The following is a 16,148-nucleotide window of genomic DNA, read 5'->3' as shown; positions in this document are numbered from 1 at the left end:
CCTAATTGAATATTCTTTTATTTTATACTGTTGTAAAGGAAGTGTAACTGTACTACAATCTATGGAAGTACTGAGATATAAAATCAAGTATGGATGAAAAGGTAAAGGTTATTTAAAATAGAACCTTTATATGATTCCTTTACAAGTTTTATTTAATCAATTTTCCTTTCGCTAAGTGCAGTCAACCCATAGTAATGCATACTGGGAAGACTCTTGTGCCTCACAAGTGTATTTTTCTTCACTCTTATCTGTTCACTGCCTTACTAAAGTGGTAACTTTGGTTAATCATGATTCTTAACAGGCATATTTTTAAAGAGGAAGTAAAAATGAATTTACATATTTTTATATGAGCTAGCAAAGAAGCATACACTGAAATTATGACAGGTACCATTTTATCATCAGTATTCTTTTTGCAGCCTCCAAAGCTCTCTTTACTAGCAGACATGATACTAAGGCGGACTTAAGAAAGGTCCATCATCAAACTGGCATTCCTTTTTCCTCTACAAATTAAAGCATCGAATTAATGACTGTTTGTCTGAACTTTTCATGTCACATTCACAGTTTGAAATCTTTCTTCATATTAATAAGGCTTGGGATAAATCAGATGCTGCCTATAAAGTCTGCAAGAGGTTAAAAATAAGAACTGAACTTTTTATTCTGCTTAGAAAAATAATTTATATGTGCAGATGGAGTGACTGTAAATCTGTGACAAAGCTTCATTAATCCCTGACTTTCACTGTTGTGGAGAGATTCTGGCCTTGGACAAGGCAGTTGCAAAAGCATCAAAATCATCTTTTGGAGGACTTGTCAACCGCCTTCAATCTTGAGTGGGTTCACTAAAAGGGTAACTCCTGTATGGCTGCATGTAGGAGATGCTGAGGTGTTTAAAACAAACACCACAGCTGGGAGAAGTCTCTGACTCCACCTCTTAATCCATAGGAACAAGGAAATTATGGTACCATGGTGTAGATTCAGGCCTCTTATGTTTGGTTCTTTAACTTCAAAGGTGATGACAACCACTTCGATTCAAAGCCCCTGTCTGGACCAAATACTTAAGTTTTCTACTTCAATTTCCAAATAGAATTCAGCTTAAAAAGAAAAAAAAAAAAAGGCAGAAAAAGAATGACATCTTCAGGGGTCAATTTAGTACTATCGCTATAAACAAAATCTAGTTCATAAAAAGAAAGGCAGGTAGAGGCAGCCACTCAGCAGTAATGAATCTTAATTTCTGTATTTCCATGATAATTTGAGACACTTTTTTACTTTGAAATAAATAGTTTCTAGGTGGAATGTACATTATTGTTCATTAAGAATACCATTATTCTGCTTTCTTGTAACTGTCTTGCAGTGCAGGTAGGAGAATAGGTCTGAGTTAAAGCAAAGTAGTTTCAGAACTTAAGAAAAAAATATGTGGTGGTTTGTTTTGGTTTTGGGTTTTGTTGTTTTTTTTTTTCCAGAGTTGATATTATAAACACTTTTCAGAAGGATAATAGGAATATAAATCAAAGCATAAATTTGGAAGTAAGAAAACAAACTAAGAATAAAATAACCCTTAAAATGAAAGATCCATAAATTGCTTATAGTTATTTTATTTTAAACCTACAGTCTACAGGCTGACTTCAGAAAGATACATGGGTTTAGACACCTATAAAATATACATTATTAGCTTTTCTCAATGATTAAGGAAATGAATAATTTTAAAAAGGCCATTTCTGCTAGACAGAATGTGTTTTTATTTTGTGTTCTCAGTACAAGCCTGTGGTCAAACTCACTGAAGTATTAATGCTGTCTTTATTTACTTTTATTGAATATTTAACTGTTTTCTTTAGCATGGGGCTGATTTCTGTACTTTAACAGCCTCCATCTCTTAAAATCTTAGGACAGAAGATACAAAGTGTTCTCTGAAGCTTGACTCATTTCAGATGTAGTTAGGATGGCAAGCCAAGTCAATATAAAACTAATTATTCAGTGGAGTAACCCAATGCTTTTAGTTTAAAAGTGTCATCTTTTGAAATAGATCTGAAAAAGTGGAAAATTGATCAAATGCTTCAACTATTTATTTTTAAAAGAAATACATTTTCATAAGACAAACAAATGAAGCCGTGTCAGCCGTATCACCCATCCTTAGGAGGAGACTCGAAGACAATTTCCACCTGCCCCCTCCAAATGCTGTAGAAGCTTGCTTTCTAATCATTGGTAAATGTCTCTGTCAGGTTTCACCCAGTAACTGGTGTTTTCTTTGGGGGTTTTTGGGTGGGGTTTTTTTGTTTGTTTTTTGGGGTTTTTTTTGGGAGGGTTTTTTTTTGGATGTTTGTTTCTTTGCTTTTTCTTAGAAGGAATGTCTGGGAAAGGAATCCCAGAGAGAAGTGATTGTCCAGAAGAACAAAAATAAGTATAGTCACATGTGGTTTATTTTTTTTTCATCTCTCAAGAGCAGAAATGAGTAGAGATTACAGTTAGATTACAAAAATACTGCCTTTTGTAAAGCAATATTTTTATGAAATAGCAAATATTTTTATGAAAAAGCAAAGATTTTTATGAGCTTTAGTTTCTGGTGCGTAAGAATGAGCTTTATAAATCAATAGCCGATGTCCCTACTGAAAAGCTCAAAGACTAAGAGTGAGAGCACAGAAAGAACTTACTGTGGCACCATAAGGAAAACATAGAGCAAACAGCCTGATAAAATGGTGGTGGTTTTATGAACTAGGAGCTTGAATGAGGAACAGTAAAAATAAGCATAAACTTACCTGAGGATCTCCATGGACTAGTCCTATGGGTGTTTAACCTAGTACAATATACTAAATAGTACAATTCCACACTTTTACCTTTCTAAACATCAGATCAGCTAAGGTAGTCTTCAGTTTATCACTTACCTTTCTTTGCTATTCAATAGTCTTTAACTTCCATATTTTGCTTTACGTATCAGTCCTTGGGGAGACATCTGTGCTTTTAGGGACTGTTCTGAATACTCACACTAGTCTAAAGCTAAAATCTTTAGTTAAACGTTGTGTTAAAAAATGGCCTCTGACTTCTTGTGTTTGATTGATTGTTGGTTTCTGTTTGTTTGTCATTTTCTTGCAGAGGGGGAGGGAGCAGGATTGAATTGGGGTGGCTTCCTGTCTCACATGTGTGTATTGGAAGTCTGTTTTTATCATATTTTGTGATCTGCAAATTGCTATGCCGCTGAGGGAGAAAATTAGGTTAAGATATGTTCACCTGTAAAACAGCAGTGGTGACTTGAAGAGGCTGGTCCATGAAAAGACACGGACAGCAAATCTAGAGGTATTGGATGAAAGCATTTTGTCAGTCTTCCATTTGGAAGAATGCAGTCCAGTTTGTAAAACCTCATATTGGTTTGCACATATTGTAGGCAGACAGTGTTTGGGAAAGGTTAACAGGAAGTTGGTATCCCAGCTCAACTCTTCGGAAACTTTCTAAATCACTTTCTAAATTATTCCAGTATCAGCCATTCCCAGAGCTATAGGTTATGTAATGCCATCTTGTTGGCTTTTGTGGAAAAAACAATCAAATGGAAAGCGTGGTTTGCTCTGTGGTGGTCCCGCAGAAAGATTCACAGTCCGTACTGCAGGTACTCCTGGTGGAGCAGAAAGTTAACAGGAAAGCAAGCTCTAGTTTGAGACAGTTCCCTTCAACATTTTGACAAAGGAGCCATGGCCTCTGGGTGCCTTGTCTCAGAGCAGTCCCAGCTGCAGCACAGGTACACCAGGAGCCAGGGAGCTCTCCTCTGTGTGTCAAAGAGGGGATACCTGAGATGGCCTGGTCCTGTAAGCATCTTTGCTTACATGCAGCACTACTGCTGCCTTGGGTGTTTGCAGCCTTGTCTGACTAGTTGCATATGTGCCGGGCTAAATTTTGAAAATCCAGAATGGTTTTCCTGTATTTCCTTTGTGAAGGAAAGGAATGATCTTCCTTTATCATCTGTATCTTGCAGTTTTTGCCCACACTTTTGAGCGCACAGCTATAGGAAAGAAGCAATTTAGATAATTTTTGATGTAATTTTCCATTAAATGAAAGGAACGCTTTTCCTTTATGATCTGTGTCTTGCAGTTTTTGCCCACATTTGTGGGCCCATATCTATTAGAAAGAAGAAATGTAGATAAATTTTGATGTAATTTTTCATTAAATTACTTGCAATTTTTTGATAAAAAGCCTTTTTTCTTTCTTGCTTACTACTGCACATGGAAAAAGCTTGCATGCTGGCACTACAGCTGCTTTACTTGCTTTAGATTGTCTTGCATTTAGGCCATTTAAAGGTTTGAGTGTGAACAATAGAAATAGTTATGACAAATTGTCAAGCTCTTCCAAAGATTCAGAAGTTCTGGAGTTGCTGCCAATGACAGATGATTTGTCCTTGCTCATCACTTGTCATCTTGGCAGCGTTTTTGTGCTCTCTGCTAAATCTCCCTCAGTGTGTAGTTGAATTCTTTAGAAAAAGAAAATTAGTTTCTGTTTCATCTGTGCTCGTGCTCATCAGTTCAATAGCATTCGTGTTTCACTAAGTGGAACACCTTCCTCATGAAGCATGAGTTTGAGTTATTTTAATAGGGTGTTAGGAGAGCTGCTGGAGCTTGGCATGAACATATTTCTAAAGTTAAAAGATGCTAAGAATGATCTTTTGTATCTGTTGCTGTGGATTTCTGTGACTGTGCATGAATAGCGCTGCATACATGACAGGCTGTATCCTTTGCTGCAACTAATAAATCCTTTGCAAGGATTTATACAGCTAATGGCAATGTTTTCATATACTCAAGTGTGAACTCTCTGTGTCTGAGAAGGGGCTGAGTGAGTAGAGAGTTATTTTCTTTTTCAGCTTTTCCACCATTTCATAAGGTCTGTTTCAGAACGGGCATGCTAACTTGCTGCTTTGAATCTTAATAATGGGGAATTATGTGATATGGCATTATAAATAATTGAATACCAACAGTCTATAGATGAAAAATGCTGAATTCAGAAAAGTAGCTTTCTGAAGGAGTTGGTTAATAGGCTGTCCTCTGCTTGAGGACCTCTCTGACACTGATTTAGCTGTCTGAGACAGGAGGGGGTCAGTGGCAATGGGCATTAAACTTAAACACGGCTCCCCACTTCACCCTGGAGCACTGCATGCAAGTGCTCAATGGAGTAGCAGAGATGGCACCTCCAAACCACAAAGTGCTTTTTTGGGGTGGTGGACTCTTTCAAGTATTTCCCTTTTAGTAAATAAATGTGGTCTGACCTGCAGAACAGTCAATACTGAATTAATAAATTCCGCTTCCTTTAGCTACTGGTAGACCCATTCATCACAGTTAAGAAAGCAACTTATATTTAGAAACTCAAAGGCAGCTGTCTTGGGTTGGACCAAAGTGTCTAACTCCAAAGGTGGCTTGAATGCTAAAGGAGCAGTAAGAACAAGGTAGGGATATATGATATTTTCTCCTAATGCTCTCCTGGCCAGCAGCTCGACTTAGCTCCAGAGAGCTTTTTGCATTGACCTATAGCTTTGTATGTTTATTAACCCACGGCATGTATGATTTCCCCTAGAGGATGTGTGAAATGAGAATTTGTCAAATAGGTAAATGGTTTTCTTTGTTTTAGAAAGTGTCAACTTTCCTCCACTTAATATCTTTGTAGAATTTTGGTGTTCACCCCTCATTAGGAATGCACACTCTAGTTTTTCTCAGTTTTATCTTAAGAGGTGAGCTGCATAGACAATAGGTTCACCTGCCTTCTGTCTTGTATGGAAATTTCCAATCTGTCCCTTACCTTTTGGGAGGGAACAGCACTGCTTCCTGTCACAGAGCCAGCAGAACCAGTGATGAACCTGAAACTTGCATTGTATTCAAAATGCTTGAGGTCTTGAAGCCCCAACCTCCTACACGCCCCAATCAAGTTGTTTTATTGCTTCTAAAATACAGGATTTCAGATTTCTTTTTCATTACTGCCCTTATGCACTTGCAAGCATTATTCTCTACATTCATTTTTCCCTGGCACAGAGCACAAGTTCATGCCAGCTCATTTGATATGCATGCAGATATGAATTTCAACCAGAAAAAGATCATCACTCAGATAAAAAAATACTTGTTTTACAATTCTGGGCATATTAGGCATCGAAGCCTGCTGCAAAACTGCCTTTAATACTTCTGCTGTTTGTGCTTTTAAGGTTATGGTCAATTTTAAACAGACCTAGCCATGCTTTCTTTTTTTTTTTTCTCTTCACTGTTATTTGTTATCATCCCTTCTATGTGAAAATGCAATGGCTTTTTAAAGTAAAGGCAAATGCAGGAGATAGACAAGGGCATTCTGGAACATTGTGTCATGGCTGCAAAGCCCTGCTGTGTGCAAGTAATGACTGCTGTACTGATGAATAATTGGATCTAGGTTGTGTTACTGCTGACTTTAGACAGTTTGGGAGTTTTTAAAACTGATTTATTATAGTCTTCTACTTGCAGACTAGTGCTTAATAGCTGCTGATGGAGATAATCTTCTGATAGTAAGGTTATGCATATGATTAGTCTTAGAATTTGAAGAAAACTTCAGGATTGAGCAACTTTTTCCCTCAGGCATCAAAACTGAAGGTGTGCATAGCATTGCATTTATATTTGTAAAACAGTGGATGTGCCAGTACATTTATCTACACTGAAAAACATAAGGAGCACAATAATTGGAAAATATGGGAAGGTTATTAATGATGATAATATTATAGTGTCCTGCAGTTCCTACAGATACAGTCAGAATGTGCACTGCCAACTTTAAGGTCAAATAAATGGACAATAAAGGCCATGCTGGCAGAAGAGAAATTAAGGAAGAGACTGAGATGCAGCATTTTGGTGCTGCTGAAATGAACAGCTCTTTTGAGAGAGATGAGGCTGAAGGACCCAGGGATAAAAATAAGGCCTTGAAATCTCAGCCTAATGCTGAGTCCCAGTTCAGATGTAAAGCTATCTTAAAAATCTAGCAACTTTCCCAGGGCATTATCAGTCATCTTTTTAAGTGACTGTCAATGCCAGAACAAGTTTTGGGTAGATGGGCTAAGGAAAATGCCAAAAAGCAGCTTCTTGCAGACTGAAAGGTAAAGTAAATTTTTAAATCAGGGGCTATTTGCGGCCCATCTAAACTTAGAATATGTTTGAGTGTCTCTGAGTGCACTACAAGTTCCAATCTGACATATGCTTTTTGAAGATGTTTTTAGTATTAAGTAGATTCATGAATGCATAAACTTTAATGGATAAAACATGATCTTTCTGCTGAGTGTTTTCAACTGTAACTAAAAAATGGGTTAATTTCCTCTTGTTATTTGAAAATTGTGAATAAATCTGTCACAGGTACCCTGAGCTGTTTGAAATAATGTGACTTGTGAGACCCGTCAGCCTCCACTGGCTTAAGTGGTCTGTGAGCGTTCCGTAACAAAACCAGTGACACTTAGGACCATATGCAGTTGAAAATACATTCTCTGATTGAAATCTGAGAATTTGGGCAAAGTAGGTACTCAAAAGCAAATACTTATTAAGAAACTAAATGAACTGAAACAAAAATGGGAGATACAATACGTGAAAATCTGATCAGCTGAAGCTTCAGGCACAAAGAAGTTATCTGGCTCACTTGTAACACATTAATAAGAAGTGAACAGAAAATGTCAATTTTCATTTTGTGGGTTCCCTGAATCTGAATTTTTGGTTGACTGCCATTTGGAAGCAGAGGAAAAGCTTAGGAGCCCTTTGTGAAACACAGTTATTGCCATTTTCCTACCACCGCTGGGAGCCTTGACTCAAGGGTGTTGCTGGCAGATTGCCTTGGGGCCACAGGAACCTTAGGAGACCTCATCTTGGGCAGAGCAGTTACAGCAGGGCAGACCTTCCCGGGAGGACAACCCAGAGCCAAAAGTTAGGAAGGACAAGGTTGCTAGGAACCTGACAAGAAATCAGAAAACATGCTGACTGTGCTGCCTTTTTTCTTTTTTTTTTTTTTTTTTTTTTTGTATTTAATTCTGCTTGCTTTCAGCAGAACTGTATGTAGACTGACTAGCAGAATTGTTCCTGCTTTAGTAAGGCTTTGGTTTGTTCTGTTTTATGGAAAAATTAAATGACAGCTTATGTTGTGAATGGGATAAACTTTCTATGCTTTGGAAGTTTATGTGAGGAGCAAATGTTCCATTGAGGATTTTGTTACTACTCTGTCCTCTTTTGACCTTTTTTGGTTCCTGGGTGAGTTTGTATTCCAACTGGTTTGTTGTGAGCAATCTGATCAGAACAGCCATGTCTCAGTTCAAGCATCCTGGCTCAGTCTGTTGTGCTGCCTCCTATCACAGTTACTCAGTTTCTGTCCTATTCTCTCATACATGCTGTGGGAACACCTGCAGTGGAGAATGCAAGAAAATGCCAAAGCAGCACACCAAAATATCATGTTGATTTAAACTATGGAACTCCTCATAAATTAATGTGGACTCTGATTCCTGCTAATGCTATTGAAGTTTTCCAGAAAACTGAAGTTTTCCATTAGCAGCTATGGCTGCTAATCCCCCTCATTTCTGATGGGTGCTGTGAGAGTTTCAAATAAGGAATCAGTCATACACTGCTGCTCCTGCTTTCCCTTTACCCAGGTCTCTGCAGATCAGAATTTCCAATCTTGCCTTAGCATTCTGCTAAACAAGCAGTGACCCCAGTTCTAATGGCCTTTGAATTAATAATGAGGTTTATCAGTGTGAGTTTTTTTCGATGCTCTTAAGATTTGTGGCCAGTTAAATTGTCCTCCTTTGGACATGGCACAGTATAAATTGCCACCATCCTTGGCTGTTTCTGTTGGTTGTCATTAAAAGCCAATGGTCCAAGTAATAAGAGGCCAGCACTAGGCATCTAATTGAACACTTAAACACTGTCAACCCCAAGATTTGTTTCTGTTTTTCTTTGGAGATTTTTCTTTTTCTTTTTTTTTTTTTAAGGTATATTCAATACAGTTTAAAGTATCCAGTAGTTTTGAGTTGTGAATCAAGATGAGCATGGTAACTATACAAGTAAAATTGAATTAATCTGTGTTGAAAACTTTTTGCATGTTAATCCTAATTCAATTTCATGTAGAAAAAAAATAAATTTAGGGTGTCTAGCTTTTACCAGAGTTTGTTTCTGGCCTCCCTTTTGTCAATGATTTCTTTCCTACCTAATGAAAGAAGAGCAAGTGTATTTTTATCCTCTTCGTTTGCCCTGTGAAATGGATTGAAAAGTGACTTGCCACAAAAGTGTAATGGATTCAAGGAGGGACAGGACTGAGTGAAAGATGATTAGAAAGCACATGTTCAGTCCAGCATAAAGGCAGGTCATGGACAAATTTTCAGCAAAGGAAAGGAGAAGATGTATGAGAGGAGGATGAGAGGCCTTCTGTGCATGGAACCTGAGACAGGCTATAATTCATCATCCCTGTGACAGCCTTCTTTCTCAGGAGAGCCCTTTCCTTCCTGCTCTTTGCACTTCTATGAACTCTAGCATTTGTGATGTGGGGGTTTTTGCTTTGGGTTTGTTTTGTTTTTCCTTAATTCAGAGGCTTTCAGGGTAGGTATACACTGGAAAGGCCTTAGAAGCAGGAAATACAGAAATCGTACAAAAGTCACTCAATATTCATTTTCTGCCTTTCTCTCTGTTGCTTCCTCTCAACACACAGTGCTAAAGCAAAAATATTTTCATTTTTCTCCTCAGTCAACTGAAACATATTCTTTCCTGTGATGCTGGCAATGAAATGTATTTCCAAGTTTAATTGGCAAGTCAAACAATAACACAAATGCTTCTGCAGCATGGTGCTAAAGGTTCTCTATCCTCAGTTCAATAGCAAAAGTTCTAGAGAGCATGTGCCTTAGTTTTTGTCATTTGCAGAGAGCATCTATTTAATTTTTACTTTTTTCTGGCTTTCCCAAGCAAGCTGACTGATGGCTGGTTTGTTCTCTGTTTCAGGTCGTGGAGACTAATTTGGTTGCTTTTGACTGTCACTGGATCATTATAAATGAGGTAACTGTCAAGTGAATATTGTTGTGAACCATGAATCCTGTTTTCAGCCTTACAGACAATATTCATGCTAATTCTCCCTTTGCCAACAGGAAGCAGTAGCTATGACAAAGTTCAAGCACAATGAGGGAGTAGATGTTGCTTAATAAAAGTAGAATGACAGGTTCTTGGCTTTTGCTGGTTTTTCTTGCCTGTTTTAAATGGAAGTTCCTCTATGAATAAATAGAAAATAAACTGGAAAAACCCCCTTTATTTCTAAATATCTCAAGAGTTCACAATTGAGCTGACTGTTTTCACAGGATTTTTAGGGCCTTTTTTATTATGTAATCTTTTTTGGTGGAGTCCTTGCATTTTGTTTATATTTCAATGATTTTTTTTTCTTAATTAAAATAATAATCATAATAATAAAATCCCATGTTTCCCTTTGCTTTATGAATTCTCCAAATGTTCTGTGATGGTTGATATCCTAACCTGTTGATATTAGTGGGAGGCTCTTTGATAGGCTTCTGGATTAGGTCATATGTAAATCTTCATAAAGAGAAAACAGTAAGTTAAATTGAGATTCTGCTTTTACAGTGTGAAATAAGTTCTCCCATGAAAGCTTGTCAGCTAAAATATGACAACTCAATATGTGAAGTAGTTTTGTATACAAAGTATTGAACACTGCAGTTCAGGTTTGACAGCATTCAGGTTTTTGTAAAATAATTTAGGTGGGAAATATCTGGATTCCCTCAGCAGATGACTGTCTCCTAACATGTTAATCATGCAACTCCTGTATTTTCTCAGAATAAAAGACTGCATGTAAATTCCGTGTCATAATACCTGGATTTACTATCCACTTCTGTTTCCATACCTATTTATTGGATTTTCATTAGTATGCTGTGCTAAACTGGTGGAGTTTTAGCCAAGTTTTTTTTGGAGAAAAATATGTCTCTGGAAATGCTGTGTAAACAAACCAGGTCCAGCATAACCATTAGTTTGGGCCCTGCCTTGCTCCTGAAGGGCTGTGTGTATTTTCCAGCACTGAATGGGGCTTTGCTGGGAGAGAACCCAGCTTTAATCTGCAGGTGGTCATGTGAACCACATACATGTTTTCTTTTTCATGTCTGAATAAACTAGAATTCACTTCAGAGTAAGCAGTGAGTATTTTAAGAGCATCGACTGAATCTAAAGCTGTCCTCTATAATCAGTAGATGGGACAGCAGTTTCTTAGATAAAGCTCAGATTTTGGCTTGCTGTTAAAGTTAAAGACACTGCCATTGATTTTTTTGTTTTAAATGTTACATGCCTTCTAAAAGATCTAAAGAAGGTGCTTGCTTTTAGCTGTTTCTGCTCCTTCACCCTCAAAAATTACAAAACAAGACTGAGGATCCATTCCTAGCATATATGCTTTCTCTTTGCTTTTTATTTAGAAATTAGTGTCTCCATGGGAAAAAAGAAAATCTGCTTTTTAAGCATTGTTACTTGCACATTGCAGCAGCTGAAATGGCAGAGCAATCAAAGTGGTTACCACTCAGCTGCCTTCTCCACTCCAAAACTCTTTCTCTGGGCTGCAGTCCCAGCAGCAGGAAAAGCTGAATGATCTGTGCAGAGAAATGCACATCATCCCTTCTTAGTTTGATAATCTTGTATATGAAAAAGATGAAAGCTGTGATTAAATTTATTCCAACAAACTGCTCTAAACCATCGTCATTAAAGTCTCTGCATCTCATTCAGTAATTCCTCTTTTCTCTTTCAGAGAAAGTGAATATGTTTAGTGCTATCCCAGCTTAATCTGCTTCTGGACCTAAATCCAAATTAGGTACTTAGGTAGCTTTCTAGCTCTGTTTGTTTAAAAATGCAAATAATTTCAATATTATGTGGATGCAAAAATCATATTAGCAATAAATAAGATCAGTAGATAATACTGCAGCAAGGGCTCTGCTTTGCACAATTTTTCCTTGTCACTATGCTCAAATTAGAGTAGAAATCTACATGTTTCCTGAGTGTTTGATGCTGGGTAATTGCTTATTGCAATGTTTTGCCAGTTCAGTAACGAGATTGCAATGCCTCTATTTGGCAGTGCAGGATTTGGAAATGCAGAGATTTGTGGCCCCCTTTCTGTGTGCTACATAAACCAGCTATCTTTATGTCCCAGTCTGTCTGAGGTGGTCATCCATTACCTGCTGATGGCCACAGCACCTCCATATGACTGGGACATGATCTCAGAGCTCTGCCCATTTTCTTGCTTCTGTGAATCTTCTGTGACAGCTTAGACATCAGTGCTTGAGTGCCTATATTGGCTAAATGACACTGTCAAATAAGTAACTGTAACACTGCTTCTCTGGCCTCCTAATTTGAAATTCTAAAATGATCTATGATGGTGAAAATGTGTTATTCCGCAAATTGTGCATCTGATTCAAATAATTCCTTGCCTTGAGATAGCAAAAGAAGTTGGAATTGTCTTTCCTTTTCCATCTTTGTGCCAATGGAATGCAACCTTCTAACCAACTATAGTAATACAGTTTTGTGATCAGAAATCAGTTTAGGCTTTGTGAGGCAACATCTGCTATTTTAATTGCTCAGACTAAATGCTATAATGCCTGCAAAGAGTTCCTTAATTTTTATTGTCCCATTACTTGCTACCTTATGCAATACAGCAAATTTTCTTGAAGACTGTGTTTCATAATGTAAGTGTGGGAGGAGGGGGTTTGTTCCTATAAAATGAAAGAATTCATAATTTGCTAAAACATAATGCATCATATTAGACCATAGGAAATAATGCAAATCTCTTCTGATCAGTATAGTAAGCTGAGAAAATGCTCTCCAAATAAATGTTCCTGTTTCTTCAGGGCCTTAAAGCAGATGTTACAGTTCTTTATTTAAAATTTGCAGGAGTCATAGATTTGAATGTAGTCATGATCAAATATGTCTTAGCAAAATGTGAGAATGGATTTCTCACATGCTTTCTCCTTCTGTCTGTCTTTCCTTGCTTCATTTCCTCTGCAAAATAGTAAATACAGCTTCAAAGTTCCAGTATGAAAAATTATATTTCTTTCATGACTCTTAATTCACTACTGTACAATAAATGTAAATTCTATCTGGTGGAGCTGAAGAAGGGGCATTTGTATGATTTTCATCACTTTACCTTGCTCTTTTTAAATGCAAGTAATGTCTTTTTTTTTTCCATTTTAAATCATGTCTCTCTCGAGCATTTTCCTTTGTTAAAACATTTAGGATTACCTTACTATTATCTAGCTATACCTAAGGCTGCCACCAGTTCTTCATTGCTATTGTTTACTCAAGGACACTCCCAAACACTTTGCACTGCCTAGAGCTGGAATAGGGAGGTGTAAATATCAATGCTGCTTTACAAAGGATTGTTTGGATTTCATCTGCTATAATGTGGTCAGTTCTGACCAGATCTATTAGAATCAGAATGGAATGAGTGCACAGGAAAGCTGATTTGTCTAAGAAGAGAGTGGAAAAAGTTGGCTCGGTTGGAACAAAGACTAAAAGAGGATGTGCTCTCTGTTTATAAGCACTTACAGAATGTGAATAAATGCATCATTGTCAAGAGCCAAAGGACAAGGTTGACACAAGAACAAATGAGTTCAATTTGTGCGTGAGTAAACTGAGGTCAAAAGTTGTTAAAATGTTTCTAATTACCAGAGGCACCAGAGTCTGGAAAAACTCCTGCTTGATGAAAGAATGAAAACAACCTCCAGTCTCTTTTAAAGACCAATTTATGGGAAAAGGTCCAGCAGGTTTGCCCAGCAAAGCACAAGAGAGGACTGGGGGACCTACAAGGTCGTATTCAAAGGTTGTATTCTTTTTGATGAAGACTGTTTCCTAGGAGAGGGCTTGTCCTTGCCCCATGTATTCACCTTGTTCATCATGTTTCAAGCCCAATGCACTCCACCATGAGTAGGAATGTAGAGCATAACCATGTTTCAAGCTTGAGCAGTTATATCAGGTCCTGTAATCACAGCTCAGTTCCAGGAGCTCGTTTATGTTCAACATTTTTGTATGGATAATGATTGATAACGGCATTAGAGCTTCACTTGAGCCCTTACATTTTCCACTGGGTTGGTGGGTCTGAAATGACACCCTCTTTGGAACAGCTGGGCAACCAAGTCGCCAGCTCCTGGCATTAGTGACAGCTAATGCACAGATGGAGAGAACCCTGCTTTCTCCAACATCTTGGATTTTTTTTTCTCTGTGAAAGCTAAAAATTAGTTTCTCCCTGTCCTGTCAGGTTTTATTCATCCTTTTCTGCCAAGCCTACAAAACATAAGGGAGATACATAGGAGCAAGTGATGATGCAGTTCAAAATCTGTTTTTGGAGAAACCTCTTGGAGGTTCATCCAGCCATGCTTTTACCTCAGCTTCTCTGTAGAAAGTGCTGAGAAATTTGAGAAGGGCATAAATGTTCTCTGGCGTGGGCAGTGGCAGCCTAGAGGCCTTAAGCCACCCTTTTTTCCTCTGCTGACTTTTGGATAAGGAAGGAACACTCTCCTCTCTGAGTGTCAGGATTTTCTGTGATGAAGTCCTGGTATGCACTGGAAAATAGTGTGTGTCCCCTTTATTATAAATACTGGAACCATCTTCTTGGCCCAAAGTAAAGATATTTTCATAAGAAAAGGTATTTTTGTCTTTTTTCAGTGCTTAATACAGGAGCATGTAAGTAAATTCTTCCCTTCCATGTATCTCACTGCTGGTACAATTGCTCTGTGGTAAATATTAAGTCTCTGCCTGGGCTGCTTATCTTAAAATAATGGGACAAATACTAGATGTCCAGTATGTAGTCTTGATTTCCATTGGAGTCGTGCCTTATATGTCAAGATGATTCTCTTCAGTTCTTGTTTCCTAATCAATCTGTAAACAGTTGTTAATTTAGATCCATATTTTTTCCCTTATTTATTTGCCTGCTTAGATGAAATGTACATCTAATTTTATCTTTGTTCCATTTGTGGCAGGGCAGTCTCCCCTTAATTCCAAGTTCAGATCAGCAAAAGAAAGGCTTGGAACTATAAATTGAATTTTTGATGAAAAAAAAAAAAAAAAAAGAAAAATAAACAAAAAGCACAGCGAAAAAAGAAAAACAACCTCACATAACCTAGCCTAAATTTATTCGGGTGCCAACTCAGTTCAACTTGGCCAACTTTCTAATTTTTTTGACATTCCATGCTTGTATAACATTTCATCTGGTGCACTTATATTGTTACACTGTATCCTCCTTTGAAGTGCAAATGAAAATTGTTTCCTCTCATACAATAGTTGCTTTATATAGTTTTCTTAAGTCAGATCCAAAATTCAAGAATGAGAGATGATATTGGAGAGTCATTATATAAAAGGCTTGTCACTCAGTCAATGCCAAGTATTTAAAAAATGACAAAGAAACACATAGCAAATGACTAATGTTGAATTTAGGGTTGCATGGCATTGCTTTGTTGTCAATCTAAAATCTGGATTTATGGTATAATGAGCATTTAAAATAATAGCTGTCACTAATCCATAGATATATGTACCTCCTTGGCCACCACACAGAAATGGCTTTGGTGTTTCAATTCTGTTATTATTTCCCAGGTGATGTATAATGGCATGAGGTAGTAACCTAGAGGTTAAAATGAGAACATTCTATTCAAAATGCACCAAAAAGTGCTGAATACAGAAAACATCAGTACATTTTTATGGCAGGAAAGATAAATGCTTGAGGATTTGAGAGTCAAAATCTCTTTTAAAGTAGTACTTGGCAATATAATGTGGCCATCCAGGTGCCTGTTTTTACATTATTAGAGCGAGTCTAATAATCTTGGTGTTACAGTTTGGATATACTGTGTAATGAAACCAGGCAAACTTTTTTAAATCCTCTGAGAAAGTATATAATTTAAAATCAAGATTAAAAGTTTCTTGAGCTCTCCTTTATGGTTATATTGAAAGTATTATTAAAAATAAAAAAAAGAAAAATATATGTATTGCTAAAACAGCATTATATATATATTTTTTTTTACCTCACAGCTAGTGAAATGATACAGGCTAAATGAAAAGACAGCATCTTAAGCTGAGATAAGCCATTATCTGTGGTACATTAAGAATTAATCGACCAGAAATGTAAGATATTACACTGAACACAGATGATGCTCTGTTATTTCTCTTTGCAGAAAAAAAAACTGTATTTCATAA

General features: G+C 37.2%; 1 protein-coding gene across 2 annotated transcripts in view; it reads left to right on the top strand.

Annotated features, from left to right (window-relative positions):
* Positions 1-16,148, top strand: part of GRID2 (glutamate ionotropic receptor delta type subunit 2) — a 677,452-nt gene that overhangs the window by 453,484 nt on the left and 207,820 nt on the right. For both annotated transcript variants that reach the window (XM_058803526.1, XM_058803525.1), the window contains one exon: positions 9,933-9,986. In XM_058803526.1, the coding sequence (XP_058659509.1) occupies positions 9,933-9,986 (54 nt within the window). The remainder of the gene's footprint in view (positions 1-9,932; positions 9,987-16,148) is intronic.

This window comes from Ammospiza caudacuta, chromosome 4, assembly GCF_027887145.1.
Source record: "Ammospiza caudacuta isolate bAmmCau1 chromosome 4, bAmmCau1.pri, whole genome shotgun sequence".
NCBI lineage: Eukaryota > Metazoa > Chordata > Aves > Passeriformes > Passerellidae > Ammospiza > Ammospiza caudacuta.
This window is presented reverse-complemented; position numbering and strand designations above follow the sequence as displayed.